We start from the raw sequence: 23,509 nt of genomic DNA on the forward strand, positions 1-23,509 counted from the left end.
TGCACGATCTATAACTGAAGCTAAATACCATGCCATCGCCACCATCGCTGTTGAACTCAATTGGGTCACAAATCTGCTTAAGGAACTCAACGTCAACTCTACGGTTATTCCTACAGTATATTGTGATAATATTTGAGCTACCTACTTATATGTCAATCCAGTGTTCCATTCCCGTATGAAACACATTACCACAATCTTGCGGGGGCATGATAAGTAGATAAGATTTCCTCAAGGTAGTCGAGGAAATCTCTAAGCAATTGAGAAAAATCCTCCCTGCTGAATGTGTATAAATAGCTATCAAGAGCTTACTATCTAAATGAACTATGCAATTACATCTCATATATTTTATAGTTTCTTCTACGATTTTTATCTTTCTATTTTTTTCGTTTAATTCTTAACAACTTCTTCGATCAATCTCCTTATTAGTGTTAAGCTGTGGAGATAAGAATAAGTCAATTATCTCATCTACTCAGGTTGGAAAGGTATTCTATAATTTAAGAAAATAGTATCTTGAGATTAATTACATCAACAAAATGACCAATCTGAAAATCTATCTCAAGAAAATGATGTTTGAGAAAAAATTCCTGGTTTTTGACCTTTGCAAACTCGACAATCTCTCTCATCTGAGTCTCAACAAGCAACCAAAGGTGACACTAGTGGACAAAACCCAACTCTAAGAAAGAAGAAGAAGAAGAGGAGGGCAAATTGGCAACCTTGTATGGTTAGAGTGTCGCTTTTAATGCATGCCCTGTGTTCAAGTTTGAATTGAGTGTCACTGGTAAGAATATCGCTATCTATGTGGCATAATAAAATGGATGGATTGGCCCAATGCATGTGAGTCAGTCCTTTACCACATATATATATATATATATATATATATATATATATATATATATATATAAAGATCTGATTTAATTGTCCACCAATAACTGTAATGGAATGCATGACTTTTTAAAAAGCTAAAACATGCTGATGATTATTGATATGGATGGATAAAAAAAATACGTGCAAGATCGATAAAAGAGAGCTTCGTCTTACATAAAAGACTTGAAACTAATATTTATCTATTTAAATAACAATGAAATTCGAGTCACGAAGCAATTCAATGCTGAAAATGCGTTTGAATCCAATAATGTTGTCCGAAATCCTTTTAGCCAATCAAAATATCATTTTTCACGTTGTCAAATTTGGTGTTTTCATTCTGACAATTGTCTTCATACTTTTGATGTGATAGCTTACTACAATTCTCAATAATATAGAATGTTTTTGCACCAGCGATTTTTGAGATGGCCTAAAAATCTGTATTTATTTATTTTTCACACAAAAGTTAGTTGTTCTTCAAAATCTCATAATTTGTAAATTGAAAGAGGAAAAAACAATAATAAACCTTGAAATATAACAGTTAAAATGGGATGTGTGGTAAACCACACATGAATTATAATCTTTGGGATGTCGACAGAAATATATCGTTCCAACCATTTGCCTGTCATGTATTTTTATTTTTCAATAATATCATATATGGTGTAATAATAATGTGGATTATCAGAAATTACTCTTTGTCATGCTTAATAAAATTATTCTTATAATAAATTTTTTTTTAATATAATACATGTAAAATATATTAAATCCACGGTTGGACTAATTGATTTATGGGTTCGACCAACGACACATCAAATCGAGACTTGTTCGGATCGTTGTTTATTCCAAGTTCTGATTATCCATAATATAAATTTGAAGTCTTCAAATAAATAGATAAATGACCTTTGACCGTCAAGCTTCTGTTTAACTGTGAAGGCAACGTGTTTGCCAAATTTCGTGCTACATACTTTTTTTTTTAATTATTTTTAATTTTTTTTTTCTAATTTAATTTAAAATTGTAATAATGGTAAGAGACAACTTTGCCGTTTGGTGATCGCATCAGCCCGCTCCAGCTATTGTTTCTCCTCCTCCAAGGTGCGAGCGAGGTGCAGTGCTCTTCTCTCCTCTCGCGCCTCCTCCCCACTCATCGTCGCCGGAGAGAATGGACGTCCGCCGGAGGCTACCATCGCGGCCCCCCTCTGTCGTCGCCCCCTCCCCCTTTCGCGACGGAGGAGCCTGTCGCCCCCCCTCCTCGTCCCCCGCCGTCCCCCGGCTCCAGGCGTCGGACGCCCTCCCCCTCCCGATCCGGCACACCAACCTCCTCTTCTCCGCCCTCTTCGTCGGCTCTCTCGTTTTCCTCATGCGGCGTTGGCGCGAGAAGGTCCGATGCTCCACCCCGCTCCACCTCCTCGGCCTCTCCGAGATCCTCGCCATCGTCGGCCTCATCGCCTCCCTCATCTACCTCCTCAGCTTCTTTGGCATCGCCTTCGTCCAGTCCATCGTCTCCTCCCACGACGAGGAGGACGACTTCCTCCTCTCCGGCGCCGCCCCCGATTCTGCCCCCTCTCCTGCCCCCATTTGCCCACTTCTCTCCACGGATGGAACCATCTCCTCTCAGAGGAACCTGGAGATCACTGCCGATGACGAGGATATTGTCTCCTCCGTGGTCTCCGGGAAGATCCCATCTTATGTCCTCGAGTCCAGGCTGGGCGATTGCAGGAGGGCCGCGGGGATCCGTCGGGAGGCCCTCAGGAGGATCACCGGAAGGACCTTGGAGGGGTTGCCGCTCGATGGTTTGGACTACGCGTCGATCTTGGGACAGTGCTGCGAGCTCCCGGTGGGGTATGTTCAACTGCCGGTGGGGATCGCGGGGCCTTTGGTACTAGACGGAAGGGAATACCATGTGCCGATGGCGACCACAGAGGGATGCCTGGTGGCCAGCACCAACAGGGGTTGCAAGGCTATCGCAGAATCCGGAGGGGCCACGAGCGTGGTGCTGAGGGACGGCATGACTAGGGCACCTGCCGTGAGACTCCCGACGGCAAGGAGGGCCGCTGATCTCAAGGCCTTTTTGGAGGATCCCAACAACTTCGAGACCATCGCCTTGGTGTTCAACAGGTACTCGTTCTTAGTCGCTTTCTAGTTTTAGTTGTAGAGGGGGAAATGGTGATTAAGGTATCGAGAATATTGTTCTGCATTAGGATCTCGTTTATATCAAATGGCCGTAGATTGATTTGGTTAAAGTTAAAATATTGCTTTGCGGTTACTTTTGCAGCTCCCTAATCCATGGAAAAGTTAGCTTTGGCCTTGGAAGTGTTCATTTTGGTTCTGTTTAATATGGTTGCTTGTTATTTTGCCAGTCTGGCGATGAGCTTGTTGTAGATTTTAGTCCTTGTGGGGGGACAAAAAAGAAGAGGAGCTTTTGTTCTGTAACAATCATATCATGGTGTTTGTTAACCTCTTGCATTTTTGGTGTTGCAACTCTTTTCTGTTCCATGCTTGTGTTATCTTTCTGCATTCATTGTTTTTGAAAGTCATGTTTCAAGGAAAAAAATTCACCATTTTCCTACTTGCAAGTGTTCATTTCGGTTCTGTTTAATACGGCTGATTGTTATTTTTGCCAGTCCGACGATGAGCTTGTTGTGGATTTTAGTCCTTGTGGGGGAAAAAATGCGGAGCTTTTGTTCTGTTACAATCATATCATGGTGTTTGTTAACCGCTTGCTTTTTTTATGTTGCAATTCTTTTATGTTCCATGCTTTTGTTATTTTTCTGCATTCATTGTTTTTGATAGTCATGTTTCAAGGAAAAAAATTCACCATTTCCCTACTATGGTCAGAGTTGTTATTGGACTTCCTTAACAGTGTTGTTTTTGACTGACGCATGTTTTTGTAGTATATGGAAATCACTTCTACTTAAAACGTAAAATTTTCTGCAGGTCTAGCAGATTTGCCAGGTTACAAGGAATCCACTGTGCCCTCGCTGGGAGGAACCTCTATATGAGATTCAGTTGCAGCACAGGAGATGCAATGGGGATGAACATGGTCTCCAAAGGTGTGCAAAATGTCTTGGACTACCTGCAGAATGACTTTGAGGACATGGACGTCATCAGCATCTCAGGTAAGACTTTTGCCACTGCCCAAGATTAACGAAATTGCTTTTGAGCTTGCCTATTTAATATAGATTTATCAATGAATGAAGATCCCTATACTGGTTCTTAGTTCATGAGCTGAACCATAAGTGAAGTACTTGTTAGACTTTTAATCTGTTGGTTTTTTCCCTTTTTTTTGGGAATTGACCATTGAGATTCTTGTTTCCTTGTGAAATGTTGCCATTTTTTTGTTATTTTTCTGCTGTGAATTGGAAGTCTCCATCATTTCTGTTTGTTGATGTCCATTCCTTACCAAGAACTTCCACTGAGTAGATGCTAACTCTCATGTGGCCGATCAATGCTTCATTTGCAAAATTGGCCATTGTACTATCGCATATCTGCTTAATTAAATGTTGGGTTCATGCTTTGGAATTTAGCTATCGACTTTCAGTTAGTTATTACAAGGATTTAATTCTTACACGATCTTTCCATGGTAAAATATTTGTCATACTGGGATCAACCTTTCCATAGTAGACTTTTTGTAACATATAAAAATCAGCCATTCAATGGTGGACTATCTTTGACATATTGAGATCAAAAATATTTTTTTGAATGGTTGTGGCATGTCTAACCATTAGAGTAAAATGTACATGTAACATGTACACAAATGGCATGCTGCCTAGTCTAGCTGGTCGATGATGGACTTGGGTCCCTGTCGGTCCCATTTCGTTTCTTGGTAACTTCCACGAATGTCACATGAATAACCATTACCAGCACATTCATGAACACTCTGCATGATTATAAATATGTTGGTGTGATTTAAGAGAAGCCAAACCATGTAGCTACCAATGTTTGTATCATTCACTTCAAGCAATTATGGTTGATGCAAAATTGGGTTAAGAGAGGACTAGTTCACCTGTGTCAATTGAACTTGCTTGTCTGCTTAGTAGGAGATATTAAACTTTGTGTTTTATAATGCTTCTCTTGGCACTGATCAGGTAATTTTTGCTCCGACAAGAAGCCTGCTGCAGTGAATTGGATTGAAGGACGGGGTAAATCGGTGGTCTGTGAGGCAATCATCAAGGAGGAGGTGGTAAGGAAGGTTTTGAAGACCAATATACCTGCATTAGTGGAACTCAACACGATCAAGAACCTTGCTGGCTCAGCCATAGCTGGATCTCTTGGGGGCTTCAATGCTCAAGCTAGCAATGTTGTGTCTGCCATCTACATAGCCACTGGCCAAGATCCAGCTCAGAATGTGGAGAGTTCACACTGTATCACCATGATGGAAGCTGTGAATGATGGAAAGGATCTTCACATCTCTGTGACCATGCCATCCATTGAGGTAATATTGACATATCAATCTCATTCGTTTATTAAGCAGATTTATCTTGTTTAACATCGCTTCTGTTTATTCATACACCATGATTTTTATATATATATATATATATATATACACGAGGCGACGTGGCCCTGCGTGGGAGAAGGAAAAGGCGACGTCGTACAGGCGATGCGACGTCCCCTTTATATATATATATATATATATATATATATATATATATATACACACACACACACTGAACAATATACCGCTCGGTATACAGTTTCGTACCGTACCGAACGAGCGTTGAAACTCCGGTACGGTACGAAATTGCATACCTTGATTTATGTTACATATTTTACTCTCTCATAGCTAAACTATTATGATAATCACTTTTTATGTTGTGGGTATAGACTTTTGATCTGTGTCTTGATCCATGTTCTCTCTCTTAACTTTTATTTTGAGTCCTTTTCTTTCTTTACAGTGACTAAATTAATTGGTCAAGTTGTTTAAGATTGGCTTAAACTTCTATTCACATCTTAATTTTGTCTATTAGGTGGCTGTCAGGCAAATTGATTACTAGAGATTTGGGTACTTGCGAGATCAATGTAGCCCCAATCAGTTAGCTTTGTATACAATGGAACTTTAAACATAAATTTGCCAAGACAAGTCTTTAATAGGCCATTCTGGTATTTTGATGGCCATATGAATCCCACAGGCTTGTAGGAATCATTCTTTCTTAATTTATGTATTATAGCAATGAGGAGATAGGTTCTGTACTAATAAGACCACAAGACGACTCAATAGACCATGTTCTCAAACAACTACTCCACATATTTCCTTAATTTGATTTACATGATGAGCTGTAGGGCTGATGTGTGGTCCTGCTTGTCATTTTTCAAACAACCACTCGTCATCTTGCAGACATGTTTCTCATCTTTCTTCTGTGATCAATGTTAAATGACCTAATTCAAATGTACGGGTATATCCAGAGGTTAGCTGGTATCATGTGAACGAGAAGTTCATGCTGTTTTCTTTTTTATACAGGTTGGCACAGTTGGAGGTGGGACTCAACTTGCTTCCCAGGCTGCCTGCTTGGACCTACTTGGTGTGAAGGGTGCAAGCTTGGAGTCTCCTGGTGCAAATGCCAGACGCCTCGCCACTGTCGTGGCCGGTGCAGTTCTGGCTGGGGAGCTGTCTCTCCTCTCAGCTCTTGCAGCTGGTCAACTTGTGATGAGTCATATGAAGTACAACAGATCCAGCAAAGATTTCTCCAAGGCTGCCTGCTGAAAGTCATCTAGAATGGCTTCTCTAAGGATGAACAAAGGTTTTTAAAGGAAACAACAGCAAAGAAAAAAATCTGATGAAAAGAAGCTATCGGATGTTATCTCTTGGTTTGTGTGGGTTTTTCCATTTCTTCTAAGCTGTTCCTTAGGATGGCCTTTGCAGGCTACTGTTGCATTCAAGTGACTCCCTTTGCTGTGCCATTTTCTTATTAACAATTCTGTCATGCATGTAATTTTTATTTGTGTTGGATGTTGGGTTGGATAATGTGAGAACTCCGACAGGTTTCTAAACACAGTATGTAACTCTGATATAATTATCATTATTTCAAGGTCTAATCTCAACAAAAAAAATTTCCAATTGTTGCTATCAAATATGATACATATGTGGAGATGATAAACTTAAGTTTTATTACTTAATGATCACTTGATTCTTTTGTTTTTTTCTTTTTGTTAAATTTGATATGTGGTTTCCATCAAATTAAAGTTCCATGGTTATTATATCTCTTACCTCTTCTCTGAAAATGAACAAAACTATCCTTCATTTCATCTTGACAGAGCCAAGTCTTATGTGATTCAAGACAGGTCTTCTTGATTCAAGTATATGTAGCATGTCATCTATAATCTTATTCCAATATATCTAGTGTGGCTTCCTTATAAGTGAATATTAGCTGAGACCAATTCGATTATTCCAACCAACTCACTAGTCTGATTTTTTTAATTATTCATAGAATCATATGATCTTTGATTCTATATTATGATTGGAAGCTTCTCACTGATCCTAAATGGTAGTGCAATCAAGATAGTCAACTTTACAAGAACTATAGTCAACTTTACAAGAACTAAATAGAATTCTAGTGGTTACGTAATCATTTCAACCACCTCAACCATGATCTAGTAATTATAGGGTGATTTCAATAACTACCTCGATAGTTATCATTATCTAGTGGTTACATAATGATTTCAATAACCACCTCAATCATGATCTAGTAGTTATAGGGTGATTTCAATAACTACCTCAATCTATTAGTTATAGGGTGGTTGTCACTTGTTTTTAAATACTACATTAGTTAAGTCAAAAGGATTCTTTTTACTCGTATCGTAGTATTCTATTTTTTTCTTGCTCCTCCACCCCCAACATTTGTGGTATTAGAGCCTAGTTTCAATCTGAACCGAGCATTATGGCTTTTAACAGTAATTCCATGTCTCAACTCCTTATCCCCATCTTCTCGGACAAAAGCTATGAATTTTGAAGTATCAAGATGAAGACTCTATTTAAGTCTCAAGATCTTTGGGACTTAATAGAGAATGGATATGCGGATCCAGATGACGAAATCAAGCTGAGGGAGAATAGAAAGGACTCAAAGGCATTGTTCTTCATTCAACAAGCTGTACATGAGACGATCTTCTCAAGAATTACAGCAGCGACAACCTCAAAACAAGCTTGGTTGATACTTCAAAATGAATTTCAAGGCTCATCAAGGGTGATTACGGTAAAATTTCAAACCCTCCGTCGTGAGTATAAAATTTTGTTCATGAAAAGCAATGAATCGGTACAAGATTTTCTTTCTCGAGTGACTGAAATTGTTAGTCAAATGAAATCTTATGGTGAACATCTTTCTGATCATATAATTGTTGTAAAAGTTTTGAGAAGTTTAACTCCAAAATTTGATCATTTTGTTGCCGTAATCGAGGAGTCAAAAGATTTACCTACATATTCATTTGATGAACTAATGGGTTTCTTGCAAGCACATGAAGTAAGGTTGAACAGGTCACTTGAAAAAAGTGAAGAAAAAGCATTTCAGGTTAAGGGGGAGTCTTCTACTTCAAAAAAGATAAAAAAATCAGTAAGAAGAGGACGTGGCAGAGGAGGATTTCGTGGTAGAGGAAATGAAAGAGGAAGAGGACACTTTAATGGGCATGATGAACAAGGGCAATCAAATTATGATAAAAAAAATTACAAGAGTGGAATTCAATGTCACTACTATAAAAAGTTTGGTCACATGAAGGCAGATTGCTAGAAAAGAGAAAAGCAAGCAAGCTATGTGAAGGAAAATGAAGAAAATAGTAAGTTGTTTATGACTCATTCACAAGTTCATGATATCTCCAATGATATTTGGTTTCTAGATAGTGGATGTTCTAATCATATGTCAGGTATAAAATCAATATTTAGAGATATTAATAAAACTCACAAGTTGAAAGTTAGACTTGGAGATAGCAAGCAAATCCAAGTAGAAGGAAAAAGAACAATTGAGGTAAAGATAAATCAAGGGAAGGTAAAATACCTTGAGAATGTTTTCTTTGTTCCTACTTTATCACATAACTTGTTGAGTATTGGACAATTGATAGATGATGGATATTCAGTAATATTTGATGATGGTTCATACACTATTAAAGATAAAAAATCTGGTTTGATTATAGTAAATGTTTGCATGACGTAAAACAAGATGTTTCCACTTGATGTGTCAAATATTGAGAGGCATGCACTTGCCGCAACTCAAAAGAATGAGTCTAGTTTATGGCATTTAAGATATGGACACATTAATATTAAAGGTTTAAGGTTGTTAAGCCAAAAAGGAATGATTTTCGGATTGCCCAAGATTAATACACTTGATGTATGTGAAGGATGTATTTATGACAAACAAAGTAAAAAACCATTTCCTATTGGAAAAGCATGGAGAGCATCTAATTGTCTTGAATTAATTCATGCTGACTTATGTGGACCTATGAATACAAAATCATTTGGTGGAAGTCAATATTTTTTATTGTTTATTGATGATTATAGTCGCATGAGATGGGTATATTTTTTGAAATTGAAATCTGAAACATTTGATAATTTTTGAAAATTTAAGGCACTTGTAGAAAGACAAAGTGGTAGATATATAAAAACACTTTGGATAGATAGAGGTGATGAATTTTTATCTAATGAGTTTAATTCTTTTTGTGAAGAAAATGGTATTCATAGAGAATTGACAACACCATATACACTGGAGCAAAATGGTGTAGTTGAGCGTAAGAATCGGACTGTCGTTGAAATGACAAGAAGTTTGTTTAAAGGAAAACATCTTCCAAATCAGTTTTGGGTAGAAGCAATTGCAACAGTAGTTTATTTGTTGAATATTTCACCAACAAAGGCTATTATGAATCGAACTCCTTTTGAGGCTTGGTATGGTATGAAACCAAGTGTTAGACATCTAATAATTTTTGGTTATATTGCTTATGCTTTGGTGAATTCATAAAATCATCACAAGCTTGATGAAAAATCTGAAAAATACATCTTAATTGGTTATTCCTTACAATCGAAAGCATATCGATTATATAACTCTATTAGTGGCGAAGTTATTATTAACAGAAATGTTATGTTTGATGAAAGGGCAAGTTGGAATTTGGAGACCAATAAAGGTGGAACACAAATGCAGATTCCAGCAAAACTAGACACTCTGCAGAATCAAGTGACAGGTCCTGCTCCAACAAGTTCATCATCAATCTCACCCAATAGCAGTTCAAATTCTAATTCCTCAGATGAAACCCCTCCAAGAAATTTCAAATCACTGATAGAAATTTACAACTCAACATTTGCTTTGTTTATTTCAGATCCAACAACTTTTGAGGAAGCAGTTAAAAAAGAGGAATGAAGAAAAATAATGAAGGAGGAAATCAAGTCAATTGAGAAGAATGAAACTTGGGAGCTAATGGATCTACCGAAAGAAAAGAAAGTGATCGGGTTAAAATGGGTGTTCAAAACAAAATTTAAATACAAATTATTTGGTTTCATTGATAGTGATTGTGCAGGAGCTTTAGATGATCGAAAGAGTACTTCAGGCAAGTGGAGTCATAACAATGAAGTATTATGGAATGGATGAACAAGTTACGGATATCCTCACCAAATCACTTCTAGTTCGAAAGCATGTTTATTTTATGTCGCAAATTGGTGTATGCAACTATGAATCAAGGGGGAGTGTTGAGATTTGATTCATAGTTATCTCTATCTAGATAGTTATCATGATCTAGTGGTTACATGATGATTTCAATAATCACCTCAATCATGATCTAGTAGTTATAGGGTGGGTTTCAATAACTACCTCAATCTAGTAGTTATAGGGTGGTTGTCACTAAGTCCTATAAATAAGACCGTAGTTTATGAAGCAAGGGACATATAGAGTGTGTGCATTTTGTATCTTGTAAGTGTTATTATAAATCCTCCTGTTTTTAAATACTACATCAGTTTTCTTGAGTTGAAAGGATTCTTTTTACTCGTATCGTAGTATTCTGTTTTTTCCTTGCTCCTCCATCCCCAACAACTTCCTCGTAAGTGAATATTAGTAGAGACCAATTCGATTATTCCAACCAACTCACTAGTATGATATTTTTCATTATTCATAGAATCATATGATCTTTGATTCTATATTATGATTGGAAGCTTCTCACTGATCCTAAATGGTAGTGCAATCTTGACAAGAGAGTCAACTTTACAAGGACTAAATAGAATTCCGAATTCCTATTGAAATTTTCTAGGTTGTGGGTGGATCAGTGGTAACATGTTAAATTTGAAAGGTAGAGATTTTTGACAAGGACATATGTTCTAACACAAGAGGCTGAATCACTCATCGGTAACATCACGGGCGATTTGGTTTGTTTGCGACCTTACAATAGGGAGATGACATCGCACCTGAAAAGTTTCTGGGTTATCTTTTCCACGAGTTCAATTAGCACTAGTGTTGTTAGAGCTAGCCCTAGGAAATTTACCAAAGGGTAATTTTGGCAACACAACAAAGATAATAAAACAGAAGAATAAAAGAAGCGACAAGAACATTAGATTTACGTGGTTCGGTCAATTGACCTACATCCACGGACAAAAGAGAAGCAAATCGCTACTATAAAAGAGGGATTATTACAAATGCCTTAGGAAGATGTTCCTAGGCCATAAAACACCGAAAATTACTAAATAAGAAAAGTCTAAAGCAAACAATTAGGTTTTCTTGTGGTGCTTCTGACTTCAAAGCCTAAACCCTTATTTATAGTTCCAATAGGAGATGACAAGCCTGATTTTTCCGATGTGGGACTATGGGACTTGCCAAACTAACAAATCTCCACCTTGGCATGTCCCAACAAAACATGCTCTACCTTCTTCATAAAAGCCCCAACGGGCAATCACCAACAATGAACACCAACTAAGTTCAAGCACTGCTTGAACTTATAAACCGGAAGAGGCTTCGTAAGCATATCAACTAGATTGTCCTTCGTATGAATTTTCTGAATAAGAACCTTTCTCTCAGCAATAGCATCCCATTTGCATCCAACAATTTTTTTACCCGAAGGCGACTTCATAAGATCCCAAGTTCTATTCTGATTAAGAGATTCTATTTCTTTATTCATCGCAATCAACCACTTAGCGGAATTATCATAAGAAGCTGCATCTGAGTAGAAAGTAGGCTCACCAACTTCACTTGTTTCTTCTGCAACAGACAAAGCATATGCAACCAAATTTGCATATCTTTGTGGTGGTCGAATATCTCTCCGTGGTCTATCCTTGGCTATGGAATATTGCTCTTCCTTTGGATCATCTACGTCAGTAGACTCGGGACCATCTACTGGCATTCTTTGAGTAGAAGAGTTCGACTTAAAAGAATTAGAACTACTAATCTCAAGCTCCACCTGCTTCTGCGCACTATCATTTGTACAACTAGTAGATTCTTTTTTAGAAGATAACATAGACAATTCATCAAAAGTAACATCTCTACTGATTATAAATTTTGGGGATTTGGGATCAGAACACCACAATCTGTATCCTTTCACCCCAGAAGCATATCCAAGGAAAATACATTTTTTAGCTTGAGGTTCTAATTTTCTTTCATTTATATGCATGTATGCTGGACACCCAAAAATTTCTAAATCAGAGTAATCAGCAGGAGTACCTGACCAAACTTCCTCCGGAGTTCTAAAGTTAAGTGCCATAGAAGGAGCACGGTTGACAACGTAACAGGCCATATTAATCGCCTCTGCCCAAAAGTCCTTTGTCAACCCTGCATTTGAAATCATACACCTTGCTCTCTCCAAGAGTGTTCTGTTCATACGTTCGGCCACACCATTTTATTGAGGCGTCATCCTAACAGTGTGATGCCGAACGATTTCTTCATTTTTTACAGAATTCATCAAAGTCACGTTCGAAGCAGCTTAATCTGTTTACCTATTTACTTCTCAATCAAAACCTTCCATTGTTTAAAGGTTAGAAAAACATCATTTTTATGCTTCAGAAAATAAATCTAAACTTTCCTGGAATAATCGTCAATGAAAGTCAACATATACCTGGCACTACCCTTAGACTGAACATGAGCTGGACCCCAAAGGTCTGAATGAATATAGTCAAGAGTACCTTTTGTTTTGTGAACTGCCGGAGAATTGAAGCTGACTCTTTTCTGCTTTCCAAAAATGCAGTGTTCATAAAAATTCAGTGGCCCAGTACTCTATCCACAAATTAGACCCCTTTTGCTCAACATGCTCAAACCTTTTTCACTCATATGACCCAAATACATATGTCATAATTTGGTGATGTCAGAATCAGACAATGATGATGATGAGACTGCAACTGATCCTGTGACAGTAGTTCCCTGCAAAATATATAAGCTACCAGATCTACAAGCTTTCATAACAACAAGAGCACTTCTAGAAACTTTCATAACTCCACCTTCAGCTGTGTATTTACACCCAAGGGCCTCTAGGGTGCCTAAAGAGATGATATTCATTTTTAAATCATGAACATGTTTAACATTAGTGAGCGTCCTCACAATACCATCATGCATTTTAATTCGGATTGTTCCTCTTCCAACAACATCACATGCTGTATTATTGTCCATCAAAATAATTCCACCATTACAAGATTCATATGTGGAAAACAAATCTCTATTAGGACACATGTGATAAGAACAATCAGAATCTAAAATCCATTCATTTTTAGACCTCGTCCTTTCATCAATAGCAGAGAAAATATTTCCAACATTCTCATCAGTTGCTACACTAGCTTCAGCGGATTCAATAGTTTTCTCAACAAAATTTTCCTTTTACTTTAATTTATTTTTAAATTTAAAGCAATCAACCTTAATGTGCCCCATTTTATGACAATATCTGCATTCTAAATTTCTATGTCTGGATTTAGATCTACTACTGTCAAATTCTCTTTTATCCATTCTACCCCTGACAACCAGACCTTCAGCCTGATTCTATCTATTTTCCCCAATGATATCCCTGTCTATCTGCTCTTTAGATTTTAGTGCAGATTTAATTTCCTGATATAAAATTATTTCTTTTCCGTAAATCATAGTATCACGGAAATGCTTAAAAGATTAGGGAAGAGAACACAAAAGTAACAGGGCCTTATCCTCATCATCAATTTTTGCATCTATATTCTCCAAATCCATAATCAAGGAATCAAATTTATCAAGATGTGAGAGTACAGATGTACCTTCAGTCATCCAAAGCATATATAAACTCTAGTTTAAGTAGAGACGATTCTCTACTGTCCTCTTCATATACAAGGCTTTAAGCTTGTCCCACATGCTCTTAGCCGTAGTCTCCGTAGCTACCTCCCATTAAACCTCGTTAAAGAGATTTAGAATAATGCTGGATCGGGCCTTCTTATCCATACCCACAAGATCTTCCTTTGACATACCATTTGGAATGTTCTCAGCTCTCTGTAATGCCAAATCAACTCCGTCTTGAACCAGAATGGCCCCCATCTTGAGTTGCCACATGCCGAAGTTGACATTTCTATCGAATTTCTCGACAACGATCTTTGTTATTGTCATTGTTGCCAAAAGATCCCGAAACTAGACTTTGATACCAGTTTGTTAGAGCTAGCCCTAGGAAATTTACCAAAGGGTAATTTTGGCAACCCAACAAAGACAATAAAGCAGAAGAATAAAAGAAGCGACAAGAACACCAGATTTACGTGGTTTGATCAATTGACCTACATCTACGGATGAAAGAGGAGCAAATCACTACTAGAAAAGAGGGACTATTACAAATGCCTTAGGAAGATGTTCCTAGGCCATAAAACACCGAAAATTACTAAACAAAAAAAGTCTAAAGCAAACAATTAGGTTTTCTTATGATGCTTCTGACTTCAAAGCTCAGACCCTTATTTATAGTTCCAATAGGAGATGACAAGCCTGATTTTCCCGATGTGGGACTATGGGACTTGCCGCGTACTTTGTCCAAATTTGTGCTTGATTGTTTAGGCATTCTATCTTCATAACTTGTCCAAATCATTTCTGCAATCACTCAGCTTTTTTGCTTCAATTACAAAGTGAGAACCTAATTGCGTAGGAGTTCTTTCTTTATCTGTATAGTTTGATCACAGCGTACAAACGTTTTCTCTCCCTATATTTATTCGTCATGAATCCATCTCAATGTGTAAGAGCTGGGCCTCCCCCCCCCGTGTGTATCTCCCTATATTTATTCGTACAAACTTTTCTCTAGTTTGGATGAGTCATACACTCTCCAAAAATGCCTACAAGGAAGCCCTTAGGGCAACCGAAGCAATTGACGCTCCTTCACACGGTTTTCTAAAACCAAGCGACTACTCAAGAACTTTGAGCCATCAGTCTGTGGTTATCAAACAACACAACGTTCAAATACAACTTTTGGTACAAATCGCAGAGAATCTCAAAGAAATACAATCGGAGCTCCGAGTTATAAAGTAGCTACAACAAGCAAGGACAGGGCCGTCCCAAGCAATCCCGGACGACCTCATCACCAAACTCTCAAACCTCAGTTTGGGTCCTTCAGAAAGACCCAAAGAAGCGAAAGGAAGGATTTTAGTGTTCAAAGATCTCATCCATATCCTCAGAGAGTTAAAATAATGACAACGAGAACACAGACAAGAGAGGTGTCGACATCCGCTCCCCTAGTTGAAGGCCAAATCAGAAACTTTCAGAGAAGCCAGAGACGGATGTTCAACACCCGCCAAGCGACAAGACGAGTTGGACAAATGATATTCGGAGGACCAAACACAAGTCAACAGGTCCTCGAACAGCAAATTGACCCTCAGACACAACTGAGGCTGTTAATGCGGGAAAGGACGGCAATAGCACCCGCCGAAGTATTATATCTCTCCAGAAGAGATGATGCCCATCACCGGGTGTATATGCATAGATCAGAAGAAGCTATCCTGGTAACACATAACCAAGAGGATAGGTCGTTCATCTGAGAAGAAAGCTATGACCAACTCCAGAGGAGTCGGATGAGATACATCTACTTGGGAATTCTACAAGTACGAATACAAACCCTACACTGACAGGAAGAAGGAACACTAGCCCTATTAGTATTCCGAGACAACAAGTGGAGCGACGACAGATCCATCATCGCAACGATGGAAGTAGATCTGACTAGAGGCAGTCAATTGGTTTACGTCATCCCTGACACAATGATGACGATTGGTGACTTCTACCGCAACATCCAACTTTCAATCCTCACCCGAGGATACGACAGTTGGCGGAATGGAGAAGCTAACTTACTGATCACTCGAGGAATGGTGGGGCGACTGTCAAATACCCCGAATGTCGCCTTTGCCTACGAAGTATCAGGGGTGGTGGACTATCTCACAAGCCATGGTGTAAGGGCGCTATCAGGAAGGAGATACTCCACAACAGAATTACAAGGAAGGGACTGGGTAATCCAACCTACCCAGACCAACATCCCTATGTAGCCATTAGAGGTACGAAGCCGAAACTTACTAGACAGAAGAATTTCAATAAGTTTCGACAATTACAAAGCCGCATCAACCTCAAGCCATCTTCACTACAACGCAAATGACGAGGAAACATTTAGTGAAGAAGAAGAAATCAGGAGCCACATCATAGCGGTCATACTTCAGCTCACCAACAAGGAAGAAGAAGAAGAGGCAGAACAACTATGAAATAACCTGAATTCTTATTTTCAGGATAATTGCAATTTTCAAGAGGGAGGGGAGATGCCATACCCCCAAAAATTCCAGAAAGAGATAATAGCAGCCGGAATAGAAACAAATTGGGAAATGGAGTACCCACAACTGGCAAAACTATCTCAGCAAGTATATTCCTCATCAGCCGTATCAAACTACAGACCACCTGCGGACTCTACGATGGGACCCACAAATTACCCACCAGCGGTCAACATAGAGTCAACATGTCAGAAGCCAACCTTTGAGGGATACACCAGACAAAATCAACCAAGGTTCAAGGCAAAAGACTTCTTAGAGGCATGGAACCTCCCATCAGCATTCCAACAGCAAGGGGCAATGTTTATAATCCCGTCACAACTAGGGGTGTTCGATGAAGTATTCATGAGGTGGGAATCAATTACAAAAAATCTAGTCTCACTACAAGGGTTCATAGACTCACAAGCAAAGATAGAATTCATCGAGAACCTCCTAGGAGAATCTGAGAAACTAGCCTGGATACAATGGCGAATGGCGTATCCAGATGAATACCAGCTATTATTAGCAAATGCGGACGGAGCAGGAGGTACTCAAAATATCCTCTCTCAATTATGCACAATTTTTGTACTTGAAGACCCATTCCAAGGATCTACAGGAACACAGGAAGAAGCATATAGAGACCTTGAAAGGCTATCATGCGATAACCTGAAGAATATTATCCAATTCCTGAATGATTATATGAGACTAGCCTCGAAAACAGGAAGGCTGTTTACCAGCCTAGAATTATCCGAGAAATTATGGTTAAAAATGCCCGGAGAATTGGGTAGAAGGATAAAAGAAGCATTCGAAGCAAAATACAGAGGCAACACCATAGGAGTAATCCCAAGGATATTGTTCTCCTACAAATATCTAGAGGCAGAATGCAAGGATGCTGCGTTTAAAAGAGCACTAAAAGATCTATCATTCTGCAGTGAAATACCCATCCCAAGGTACTACAGCAAACCCGAAAGGAAGTATAGGGTAAGAAGATCCACTACATACAAAGGAAAACCCCACTCATCTCATGCAAGAATCGAGAAAAAGAAACATCTCACCTGGAATAAGAAATGCAAATGCTATCTATGCGGGGAAGGAGGACATTTTGCCTACGAATGCCCAAATGATCGCAAAAATACAAAGAGGGTTGCCATGTTCGAACAACTGGACCTACCAGATGATTATGAGATTATTTCGGTCCAAGAAGGTGAAAACCAAAGTGACGCTATATACTCCATCTCAGAAGGCGAGAATATGGAAAACTTGAATCATGGTATAAACTCTCTCACCCATAAAATATTCGTGCTAATAGAAGATAGTAGGACGTGGTGGATAGGACCAAATGCAGGCTACAGAGCAAAGGTCCAGGTGTCCCAAAAACAAGCAGAGTGTCACCACTTATGGAGGATAAACGAAGATCTACCAGCAGATTTAGAAAAGTGCATCTACTGTAAAAAGACGTCATAAAGAAGACACATACGTCACTGCCCATTATGTGAAGTCACTTCGTGCAGAATGTGCAGCATGTACTATTTCGACAAAAGAACCCCGGTGGCCTTAGATGAACAGCCAAGGTATGAGCACAAGAACCATATGCTTCAGCAAACATATTACATCAATCATTGTGAAGAAGAGATAAAGAAACTGAAGGGAGCACTGGAAGCCGAAAAGGAAAAGGCTAAGGAATCAAGGGAAATACAAAATCAAGCCCTGCTTGTTGCCCAAGAAAATTTTCAACTAAAACATGAATTGGAGGAAATGAGGAGAAAATATCAGCAACTGGAGCAAGAATGTCTGGAAATGGATAGGCTCAGAATGGAAAGAGCAGATCTACAAAAGGAAATCCAGATCCTAAGAAGGAAGGGCAAACCTCAAGAAGAAGAAACATACGTCCTCATGGAGGAAGGGTCACAGAAAATCCTATCAGCAGAAACAAGCGACCCAAGAGGTACAAAGAACATGTTATTTAATCTGAAGGTACAAATAGAAATACCCGGTGCACCAATATTCAGGGTAAATGCGATACTAGATATGGGAGCAACAACATGCTGCATTGATGACAAGGCAGCCCAGAAATGACTCTAGAGAAAAGCCCGTACCCAGTACACTTCAGCGGGATAACCTCAAAAGCAACCGCTGATAAGAAGCTAAGAGGGGGAAAGATGACGATAGGAGACAACTCCTTCAGAATCCCCTACACATATGCATTCCCCATGAAACTATGGGACGACATACAGATGATAATAGGCTGCAATTTCATACGAGCTATGCAAGTAGGAGTAAGGATTGAAGGTAACGTAGTAACTTTTTATAAAAACCTAACTATAGTAAACACTCTTCCGTATACTCCAACAGCAGCAGCAATAGAAGAACTGGATCTAGATGAGGAAGATTACATCCAGATCCAAGAGTTAGTATGCTACTCGGCCGAGCCACAAAAGGATGAAGCAGGCCTAAGAGTCCATTTCGGGAACCTCCTCGAAAAACTAAAGGCCTAGGGCTACGTTGGGGAAAACCCGCTCCAGCACTGGGAGAAAAACAGAGTCACATGCAAATTGGAAATCAAAAATCCAAGCTTTACAATTGAGGATAAGCCAATCAAGCACCTTACGCCTCAGGCAAAGGAGTCTTTTGCCAAGCATATCAAAGCACTATTGGACCTAGGCGTAATCAGACCAAGCCAAAGCCGACACAGAACAACGGCTATAATAGTCAATTCAGGGACAATAATCGACCCAACAATAGGTCAGGAGAAAAAGGGAAAAGAGCGGATGGTATTTAATTACCGCAGGCTAAATGACATTACAGAAAAGGTACGTATAGCCTCCCTGGAATAAACACAATACTAAAGAAGGTCAGCACCAGTAAGATATATTCAAAATTTGACTTAAAGTCGGGCTTCCATCAGGTGGCAATGCACCCGGAGTCCATAGAATGGACGACGTTTTGGGTACCGGAAGGCCTCTATGAATGGCTGGTCATGCCATTTGGGCTGAAGAATGCCCCTATAATATTTCAAAGAAAAATGGACGACTGCTTTCGAGGTACGGAGCAATTCATAGCAGTCTACATAGATGACATATTAGTATTCTCTGAAAATATGAGGGATCACGAGAAACACCTGAAAAGAATGATCGAGATATGCCAGGAAAACAGACTGGACCTAAGCCCAACCAAGATGAAAATTACGGTCCAGGAAATCGAGTTCCTTGGAGCAGTATTCGGCAATTCGAGGATCAAACTTCAACCCCACATTATCAAAAGAATCATGGAATACAATGAAGAAGACCTGACAACAAAAAGGGGCATGAGATCATGGTTAGGAATACTAAACTTCGCGAGGAATTATATACCTAACCTCAGCAAACTCCTAGGGCCGTTATACTCTAAGACAAGCCCAACAGGAGAAAAGAGGATGAATGAGCAAGACTGGAAGCTTATCAGAGAAATAAAAGGAATAGTAAATAAGCTACCAGACTTAGAAGTCCCACCCCAAGAATGTTTTATAATCCTAGAGGTGGACGGATGTATGGAAGGATGGGGGGGGGGGGGGGGGGGGGGGGGCGGGGGTATGCAAATGGAAAAACAAAAAGGGCGACCCTAGAAACTCAGAAAGGGTCTGTGCATTTGAGAGCGAGAAGTTTAGCCCGATCAAATCCACCATTGATGCAGAGATACACGCAATAATGAAGACTTTAGAAGCCCTAAAAATATACTACCTTGACAAAAAGGAAATCCTGATCAGGATAGACTGTCAAGCCATAATCAGCTTTTTCAACAAATCAGCACAGAACAAACCATCAAGGGTTAGATGATTGGCATTTGTGGACTACATCACCGGAAATGGAATAGAAGTCCAGTTCGAGCATATTGAGGGCACGAGCAACATCCTGGCGGATTCGCTATCAAGGCTAATAAATATGTTAATTAATGCAAGATGGAAGGACGAACAAGAGGAACAACTATCATTGATAGCAGGGGCAACCAAAGAGCTAATAGAAAAGCCCAACCCACAAGCAGAAGCCTTTTTGAGTCAGATTGCCCATAGGATTGTGGATTGTTCTCTAACTATGCCACCGAGCTTAATAACATCAGGAACAAAATGCAAGGAGGGGCCTCACTTAGTGACATGGATGCCTCAAGAAGAAGACTCAACTCACTGCAAGAAGAAGCAGCACAGCAAGCAAACAAAGCCCTACAACAATATAAAGACATCCACTCACTCAAAGTGGATGAGTATCGAAGAAGAAGCGCAGGGAACAACAATTGGTACAAAGATTGGCTGCCAACCGTCCTCCAGCAGCAACAACAGCTGGAAAGGGCACTTGCACTAGCTAAAGACACTACCCAAAGGACACCTAGCTTCAGCGTCCTGGGGGCAGGGCAGGCCCAAGACAAAAGCTGAAGCACGTCGCTCATCCAGCTAGAAAACACCACGACGCCGCCCCAGCTTGAACACACTATCTTTACTTAGCATGCAAGAAAAGCTTTGGACTGAGCCTCGGGGAGCCGTCTATCGTAGAGTCAATAATTGTACTCAGGAACATAAAGAAGGAAAGGATAAGGATGGGGGGGGTGGGGAAGGCCCAGCTCTTACGCTCCCTCTATATAAACCCACCACGAGCTCTTGCAGAGCATCAGTCGACCACTGAAGTTCTACTTGAGAGAAGTTCAAATTAAGAAGTTCTTAGAGTCATTCCTAGTTCTTTGTAAGCATTTTACGCTTTCTTCGCTAGTTCTTTGTGTGTACAATTGCTTTACTTTGAATTAGAAGTTCCGCTGTATCTCCGTGTGGTATCAGTTGGGCCTTCCCCCCCCCCCCGCCCGCCCCCCCCCCCCCCCCCCACTTCGGAATACTAATAGGACACAACTGAGGCAGTCAATTTTTGCCGGTGTATCTAGTCGAGTCAGTTTAAAGAATTTTAAATTAATCCTTGAAAAACACCAAAATCTTGAAGACAGAATAAAAAAGATTCAAATTTTCTGTCAAAACACTTACTACTTTACTGTTAGAAAACAAGCCATTAACAAAGCAGGAAGTACGCGACCTGGTGACAGAAAACGCCAGGCAATCAAAACTAGTTGAAAACGAGGCGTTGAGGTTATCACAAGACCTTGACCGGAAGCTACAAAGGGTGGAGCAGCTGCTCTCAAAAATTGAAAGGCAAATTTTTGGATGAGTCACACACTCTCCAAAAATACTGAAGCCTACAAGGAAGCCCTTAGGGCAAACGAAGCAATTGACTCTCCTTCACTCGGTTTTCTAAAACCAAGCGACTACTCAGGAACTTTGAGCCATCAGTCTGCGGTTATCAAACAACACAACGTTCAGATACAACTTTTGGTACAAATCGCAGAGAATCTCAAAGAAATACAATCGGAGCTCCGTGTTATAAAGGAGCAACAACAAGCAAGGACAGCGTCGTCCCAAGCAATCCCGGACAACCTCATCACCAAACTCTCAAACCTCAGTTTGGGTCCTTCAAAAAGACCCAAAGAAGCAAAAGGAAGGATTTTAGTGTTCAAAGATCTCATCCAGATCCTCAGAGAGTTAAAATAATGACAACGAGAACACAGACAAGAGAGGAGTCGACATCCGCTCCCCTAGTTGACGACTAAATCAGAAACTATCGGAGAAGCCAGAGATGGATGTTCAACACCCGCCAAGCGGCAAGACGAGTTGGACAAATGATATTCGGAGGACCAAACACAAGTCAACAGGTCCTCGAATAGCAAATTGATCCTCAGACACAACTGAGGCTGTCAATGCGGGAAAGGGCGGCAATAGCACCCGTCGAAGTATTATATCGCTCCAGAAGAGATGATGCCCATCACTGGGTGTATATGCATAGATCAGAAGAAGCTATCCTGGTAACACATAACCAGGAGGACAAGTCGTTCATCCGAGAAGAAAGCTATGACCAACTCCAGAGGAGTCAGATGAGATACATCCACTTGGGAATTCTACAAGTACGAATATAAACCCTACACCGACAAGAAGAAGGAACACTAGCCCTATTAGTATTCTGAGACAATAGGTGGAGCGACGACAGATCCATCATCGCAATGATGGAAGTAGATCTGACTAGAGGCAGTCAATTGGTTTACATCATCCCTGACACAATGATGACGATTGGTGACTTCTACCACAACATCCAACTTTCAATCCTCACCCGAGGATACGACAGTTGGCGGAATGGAGAAGCTAACTTATTGATCACCCGAGGAATGGTGGGGCGACTGTCAAATACCCCGAATGTCGCCTTTGCCTACGAAGTATCAGGGGTGGTGGACTATCTCACAAGCCATGGTGTAAGGGCGCTATCAGGAAGGAGATACTCCACAACAGAATTACAAAGAAGGGACTGGGTAATCCAACCTACCCAGACCAACATCCCTATGCAGCCATTAGAGGTACGAAGCCGAAACTTACTAGACAGAAGAATTTCAATAAGTTTCGACAATTACAAAGCCGCATCAACCTCAAGCCATCTTCACTACAACGCAAATGACGAGGAAACGTTTAGTGAAAAGAAGAAATCAGGAGCCACATCATAGCGGTCATACTTCAGCTCACCAACAAGGAAGAAGGAGATGAGGCAGAACAACTATGCAATAACCTGAATTCTTATTTTCAGGATAATTGTAATTTTCAAGAGGGAGGGGAGATGCCATACCCCCAAAAATTCCAGAAAGAGATAATAGCAGCCGAAATAGAAACAAATTGGGAAATGGAGTACCCACAACTGGCAAAACTATCTCAGCAAGTATATTCCTCATCGACCGTATCAAACTACAGACCACCTGCAGACTCTACGATGGGACCCGCAAATTACCCACCAGCGGTCAACATAGAGTCAAAAAGTCAGAAGCCAACCTTTGAGGGATACACCAGATAAAATCAACCAAGGTTCAAGGCAAAAGACTTCTCAGAGGCGTGGAACCTCCCATCAGTATTCCAACAGCAAGGGGTAATGTTTATAATCCCGTCACAACTAGGGATGTTCG

General features: G+C 40.0%; 1 protein-coding gene across 1 annotated transcript; it reads left to right on the plus strand.

Moving 5' to 3' along the window:
• Positions 1–1,909: 1,909 nt before the first annotated feature.
• LOC135676640 (3-hydroxy-3-methylglutaryl-coenzyme A reductase 3-like) lies at positions 1,910–6,913 on the plus strand. The gene is made up of 4 exons (XM_065188048.1): positions 1,910–2,976; positions 3,796–3,977; positions 4,947–5,293; positions 6,317–6,913. Exons 1-4 carry the CDS (start codon positions 2,021–2,023, stop codon positions 6,557–6,559), a joined length of 1,728 nt encoding a protein of 575 aa, XP_065044120.1. The 5' UTR covers positions 1,910–2,020; the 3' UTR covers positions 6,560–6,913.
• The last annotated feature ends 16,596 nt before the right edge of the window (positions 6,914–23,509 follow it).

This window comes from Musa acuminata, chromosome BXJ1-6 (genome assembly GCF_036884655.1).
Source record: "Musa acuminata AAA Group cultivar baxijiao chromosome BXJ1-6, Cavendish_Baxijiao_AAA, whole genome shotgun sequence".
NCBI classification, from domain to species: domain Eukaryota; kingdom Viridiplantae; phylum Streptophyta; class Magnoliopsida; order Zingiberales; family Musaceae; genus Musa; species Musa acuminata.